Source organism: Micropterus dolomieu, linkage group LG11 (genome assembly GCF_021292245.1).
Source record: "Micropterus dolomieu isolate WLL.071019.BEF.003 ecotype Adirondacks linkage group LG11, ASM2129224v1, whole genome shotgun sequence".
Lineage (NCBI taxonomy): Eukaryota > Metazoa > Chordata > Actinopteri > Centrarchiformes > Centrarchidae > Micropterus > Micropterus dolomieu.
Genome location: NC_060160.1, coordinates 26,602,309 through 26,608,953, shown reverse-complemented (window position 1 = coordinate 26,608,953; position 6,645 = coordinate 26,602,309). Strand labels below are relative to the sequence as shown.

Sequence of the window (6,645 nt, the reverse complement as noted above, 5' to 3'; positions counted from 1 at the left end):
TTGTGCCCTTTTTGCACCCTTTTCTTAAGTCTGCATTTTTGCAGACTTTGCCTGAGGGAATTGCCCACAGTTCATAGCGTTGTGATGTGAAACACGGGAGTAACCAGGGATGCCCGGAAGCGAGAGAAAGCCAAAAGAGAAGAAAGAAGAAGAACAGTAAACAACAAGCATGGATGGAGCAACCAACCCTGACATTAACACTGATGGCTTATATAGCCATAACTGTGTGATGTTTTTTCTATGATGGCATGATGATTATTGATAACCACTCTGTAGGGCAAGAACCTGCAAGACATATAAATCAAGCAGTCGGCCCCTTAACTGCCTTTGCCACAAAGATAGTAAATAACATAACATAAAAAGTTCAAAACCCACTTAGTGCGCTACATATTTCAGTTTCATCAAGGTAACATGATTATGTCGCAAAGTGCTGTCTCATTCCTATTTATAGCATTTTGAGCCCTTGCAGGTGACGTCATATAAATCTGTGAGGGTTCAGGGCTTAGGGGGCACATTGAGACTGGTCTAACGATGATTTGTGGTAAAGCTAGGCAGAAGCAACATGTTCTCATCCCAGGCCGTCAAATACAGACGCTGCTTTGTCTGCATACACTTGAGCGTCTGTATGAAACACGTTTAACGTTGTGAAACTGTCACAGTTTGGTTAGGCACTAAACCTGTCACCACTTTCTTTAAGACAAATGTCTCCCTTTGCTAAGTAAATGTTGAGACAGTATTAAAAACACAAACATCTGTTTTCAGTATTGTTTAATTGGACACCATCATCAAACAGCAACTTACATGCAAAACATTAGTAGGTCATAATTTTATAAATCATCAAATTCATAGAAATCTCACAGAAGAAAAGCTTCTGTATTTTATGTGAGTTAAAAGACCTTAAAACACTTTTTTTGGGCATTTAAACATAATTCAGTCAGCCATAATGAAACCACTTTATCAGGAGAGGCATGATTCACTGCCTGGACTGTGTCGGCCATTCACTGAAAGACCTCCAAAGGAAGGGTAAAGGAATTTCAATGTCCATCTTATTCTTGCTCACTCTAATGTATGGTGCTGTGCTTTGGGATGTCCTTTTCATTAGACTTACGCTTTCATTGAGTCCTCCATAGAGATGTGATTGCAAAATACCGAAAAACTCTTTGGTACTGTTATTTACATGCTCTCTACTTAAATTATTATAAGCCCCTTGAATCTTCAGTTTGGTAAAGTCTTTATACTCAGCCACACATCTCTTTGCCTCCTGAATATGCTGTTTGAAAGACTGCAGAACCTCAGCATGGATAGTATCAACTTGAGAAGATATTTTCATGTTTTCATCTTTTAGGTAGCTGAAGAAATTCTCACCTTTTTCAGCAATCACCTGGAAGAGATCATGAACTGTCTTGAGAAGCAAATCATACCCCCTGTGCACTGAATGTCTTAGCTGATCATATACAGATCTCGTAGAAGACGTGACTTTATCCATGATCTCATTTCCATTAACAACGACATCAATTCCAGGTATGGTAAACTCTATTTCCCTGATGTATATAGAAATCTTCTCCATGAGGCTAGTAAACCTTTGGATCGCTCTGTCAGTGGCTCTTGATACAGTCCGACGAGCTCGCTGGAACATCTCCATGCTTGAAAGCTTCTCTTCAGATCCGGGCACTGTATACTTTGTGTCACTCAAGAACTTTTTAACTGCATCTAGCAAGATATAAGTCTTTTCTTTACTTTGTTTCAAGATTTGTCTAGCCTTATGAGCTAACGTGTTTATAACATCCTGCACACTCGTGGACATCAAGGCGTCTGAAGCCTTCCTGTACACATCTTTTCCTTGATCGCTGAGGTGTTCAATTGAATTCTGCAGCGTGTCGAAAGACAAAGGAACCTCATAATAGACTCTCTCTATGATATTGGAAACTGTGTTTTTCAGCTTCATGCCGCCACGGTTGAGATCAAAGCCAAAGTGGGCGGTGTGATACTTGTTAATGAACTTGAGTAGAGCATTGGTCATAGCAGGAATCCTGTCCTTGGTCCCCTCAATCACATCATGGAGGAACTCCCAATTCCATGACGTCTGTAAGATTAACTTCTGAGAGTTTCTCAGTGTGGCTTTGCCAGTGAAAACATCAGTATCCTTTTCAGGAGTAGACTGAATTTGAGGAAAGAAATTGATTAGAATAATAGCAGTGTCAAGTTGTAATTCAGAGTATAAATCCATCTGTAGATGATCTACAAATAAAGAGAAGAGTGTGTCTCACCAGGTAGCGACTGAACAGTTTCCCATACAACTGTGATGGAGACCTGCGCTGAAAATGCAATCCCAGGAAACCGGAGGACGGAGAAGACACTGATGCAGAGATGCCATCTTTGCGGGAAGCAAAGCGGAAGCTCATATTATCAAATGTTCGGCTGGTGATGTCAACATTGAGAGTATGATGAGACTCCCTTTAAAACAGAGAAAAGGTTGTTAGCAGATGTATTTTCTGTTGAACCCCCTTAGTGAGAACTTTTTTGAAAATTGTTAACATAAGCAGAAAATCATCCTTTGAGTAAAAGAACTTACATCGAATCAACCAAAGAGGTTTGGCGCTTCATCCTGAGGGAAAAATGTCATATTTATTTTAGGGTAAGTCAATTTATTTTGCTTAACCAAGGACATCATCTTAAAGAGCAATATACCTTAACTTGTAACAACACTAAGCAGATCTCCTACCCTTTTAAGACAAAACTGAGCATGTGGGAGCAGAGATAACGTGGGGAAATTACAGAAACAATGAAATCTTTGAAAAATGGACAAACCCCAGGGCCGGATGGGTTTAGCAATGGATCTAAAAGATCAGCTATCTTCTGGTTCCCTACTTAAATAAAATGTTTTGGCAGGCATTTGATAATGGAGATCTTCCCCACACGTGAATGAATCAACTATTACACTGATACCAAAAAAAAGGAAAAGATCAGGAAGAGTTGGGATCAGATAACACAGTTAAATCCTTTAACCAAAAGGCTTTGCCTTTTTATAGGAAAACTGGTGCACCCGGACCAGACTGGATTTATTCTCCTTTTCATATCTCAACCACAAACATCAATTGTATCAATTCTGCTTATGCCAATTTGTGTTATGGATCTTGAATGACTACATCAACTCCCCTTTAGGATAACAAAAGAGATGTTTACAGACATAGTTTATACATGTATGTTTGTGTACCTGTAGCACCTTATCACCAAAGCAAATTCCTTGTATGTGTAAAACACTACTTGGCAATAAAGCTTTTTCTGATTCTGATTCTGATTTGCAAGTTTGTTTGCTTTAAAAAAGAAAAATTGGGCATGTTTTTCTGGATGCAGTGTATGATGACGATACAACTTTCCACAGTGACAATATTTGAAACGGATCTCCTACCTAAGATAAGGATTCTTATTATTTTTTTCTCAGAGTAGCTCTGACAGTTCTTCTAACCTGGGCATCTTGGCTAATAATTTCAAACCTAAGCTAAGACATCTCTGTGGCCCCATTTACACTTTCATTCATTTCAAGTGTCTCATATGTAAAAAAAATCCAGATACGATTTAATACACTTCCTTCATTTACATGTTCTAATTAGTTCATGTACAATCTCATTGGAAATTGAAGCACAATATATACTCCAGTGTTGTCAAAAATATAGATATTTTGATACATATCGATTCTGAAAAACTGTTTTTCACAGTATCAATCCTGAAAATGTGCTTCTCTTCTCCCTGACAGCGAGCTGGGGCGAGTTCAGCGCTGAAAAAACGTAGCAAATCCTTTTTATCAACAGAAACTGTGGTGCCACACCTGTGACACACCGACCAAACGGGAGAAAACAGGGGCTTTTCTCAAGTCCCAAATTTCTGTCTCCTCGACTCCTCGATCCTTGAGCATGTGACCCGGAAATCAATCTCAGCACTCCATCTTGAAGGACATCTCAATTCTTAAAATGCACATCGAGGAGCGAGGATCGAGGATCGAGGATCGAGGAGGCATGCTAGTGGAGCTATAAGTGAGGATGCATCGGTGTATCCTTTGCGGAAGTCTTTTCAGCCACTGTGATGTTTACAAGAGGCGTGACAAGCAGCTGAACCAATCCATAGGTTGCTGCAGTGTCCCTGTTGTTTTCATAAGTTGTATCAGTTCAAAAGAATCAAATGCACGATCAAACTTTCTGCCCTTTATCGTTTGTGTAGCACCTCATAAAGCGCTGCTCTAACCGCATTCCTTAATCTCATTTCACTTTGATATCACTCATGTTGTTATTGTTGAATATGATGCAGGATTGTAAAAATGAACAGTAAATAGCAGCTGGATGAGGCGTCTCCCCAGTGACACTGTGCACATTTACGCACGAGCCACAGCAACATAAATTAATAATGATAAATCTCACGACACGCCGACAGGATCGGTCAAGATCTGGTGTTAATTCATGTTCTGTGTTCTTCTTCACATACAGAAGGTCTCACAAGGAGTCCAGTTTCATACAGTAAAAGTGTTTGGAGTAAAGCAGCCGTCCTCCTGATCAACCCTGAGCTCCATCAGAGTCTAAACGTGGATTATAGAAGCTGAAAGTTTAATTCTGTTTCCTCTCTCTGTCCTGTCAAGTTTATTACTGCAGGTTTTTTCTGTTTTGTCTCGTGATATTTGCTGTGACATTACTGCACAGATGGAAACGTTTAAATGACTGACAGCAGCCGAGGGTTGAAATGATCTCCTGTTTACAGACAAAAGGCGTACCGCAAAAAAGTGGTTGGCCTACTGTGTAGCACAGTGAATGATCAGGCTGCTGCAATCTGACTGTTTTCCACAGATAATGTTTATTGGAACCTCGAGATGTTTCTACATGTTCTAATGTTAACAGACATGTTTCTGGATTGTGAAGAAATGATCTGTAGCCTTTAGTGCCAAAAGCTGCTCTGCTGCTCTGACAGAGATCACAGCTCTAACAGTGGACAGATGATGCAACAGGTCAGATTTAATGGACTTCGCTTTAAAATGTCCGAGGAAAGGACATCTCATTTCGTTAAATGCGTGTTTCCTCGACTCCTCTCTCCTCGCGTCTCCTCCTCGACTCCTCGAGCTCGCATCTTGGGTGGGATGGACTAAAATGCTCGAGGAGGTGGAAATTTGGGAAATGAGAAAGGCCCCATACCTCGAAGCTCGTTGCGCAACGTTGCAAGTAAACATGTCGTTGAATCTGAAAACGTTGCAAACCGGTGCAAAACGTTTTGAGATTGAACTCAGCCCTGATACACACACCGCTGCAGTGCCCACACAGCCCCGCCTCCTGTCACTCACAGCGCTTTCTTCTCGTCTCATTCGCTCGTGCCGCCCTACTGTGCTGTAATTGGCTAGTACTCGTCACTTGTGATTGGACGCTGGTAAAGGATACAAGCAAGGCCGTGGGCTGAGTTCAGCGCCGAAGAAACGCAGCAAAACGTTTATTTCAACATAAACAGTTATGCGCATCGAACACCCCGTTGTGTAGGAAACGCAAGCACACAGATTTTTACTGCCTTTTTTACACTGCTGTGTTTACACACTTGTCGCACCTGGGGCGAGTTCAGCGCAGACAAAACGTATCGAAACGTTTTTTTCAACGGAAACGGTGTTCCCCTGAACACCCTGTTGTGTACGCAAGGGCACTGCATTTTCCTGCCTTTTTAACACTGTTATTTTTACAAACTTTACACAGCTGATTGGGTAACACCTGAGACACGCCCACCAAACAGGAGCAAACATACCGTGCATGCCCGTTGCAGAACGTTGCGCAAAGTTTCAGGGAAACATGCCGTTCAATCTGAAAACGCTGCAAACCGGTGTAAAACGTTTTGAGATTGAACTCGCCCCTGATTGAGTAACACCTGTGACACGCCCACCAAACAGCAGAAAACGTACCTCGACGCCCGTTTTGAAATGTTGCACAACGTTTCAAGGAAACATGTGCAAAACGTTTTCTGATTGAACTCACTCCATATAAAAGTGACGTTACAGCGTGGTGCTAATGGAAAAGCAAGGACCTGCAGGACCGACACGCCTTCCCCTATAAAGAACCTGGAAGATGTCTCCCCTTTCAACACCACTAAAGTATTAAATTAGACGTCCCAGTAAATTGTTGTTGATAAAATAGTTGTCCTGTTTGCTTAACAGACATTTACAATTCTCAAAACTAAGCTAATCTAAGCCCTCAGAGCTATCAGACTTGACAGCAGAGTTTCAATTGATAGGAAATAATTTGACTAAGGTCAGAGGTAAATTAAAATCTCAGCCTCGAATTTACTCGGGAGTGGACACTTCTGTTTACACTACTTTCTGCAGTCAGCTGGTTACACAATAGATCGGTTGGTGCCCTGGTAGCACTATTCGCCAAGCAGACCTGGCGCGCGGTCACAAAAAACGGGAGTCACGCAGGCATCTGCACAGACCCTACACGTGCCCCCTCTGATGACGATTTTTTCATCACGTGGACCCTCGCACACTCGGAAAGTACAATCCTTGCCTAACTGATGCTGTACTGCTTAACACACAGTACTATTAACTTTACTTACCAATATACGTTGATGAATGAATGATGAATTCAGTAGGCTAATTATATTAATTAATCAATGTCAACTTTCTCCCGT

The 6,645-nt window shown here is 41.4% G+C and overlaps 1 protein-coding gene across 1 annotated transcript in view; it reads right to left on the bottom strand.

Annotated features, from left to right (window-relative positions):
* Positions 1-790: 790 nt before the first annotated feature.
* The window catches only part of apoba (apolipoprotein Ba), a 29,078-nt gene continuing 23,223 nt past the window's right edge, over positions 791-6,645 (bottom strand). The window contains exons 27-29 of the mRNA XM_046063701.1: positions 2,573-2,605; positions 2,268-2,454; positions 791-2,158 (exon numbers count right to left, since the gene is read on the bottom strand). Coding sequence (XP_045919657.1) covers positions 974-2,158; positions 2,268-2,454; positions 2,573-2,605 — 1,405 coding nt within the window. The 3' untranslated portion in view covers positions 791-973. The remainder of the gene's footprint in view (positions 2,159-2,267; positions 2,455-2,572; positions 2,606-6,645) is intronic.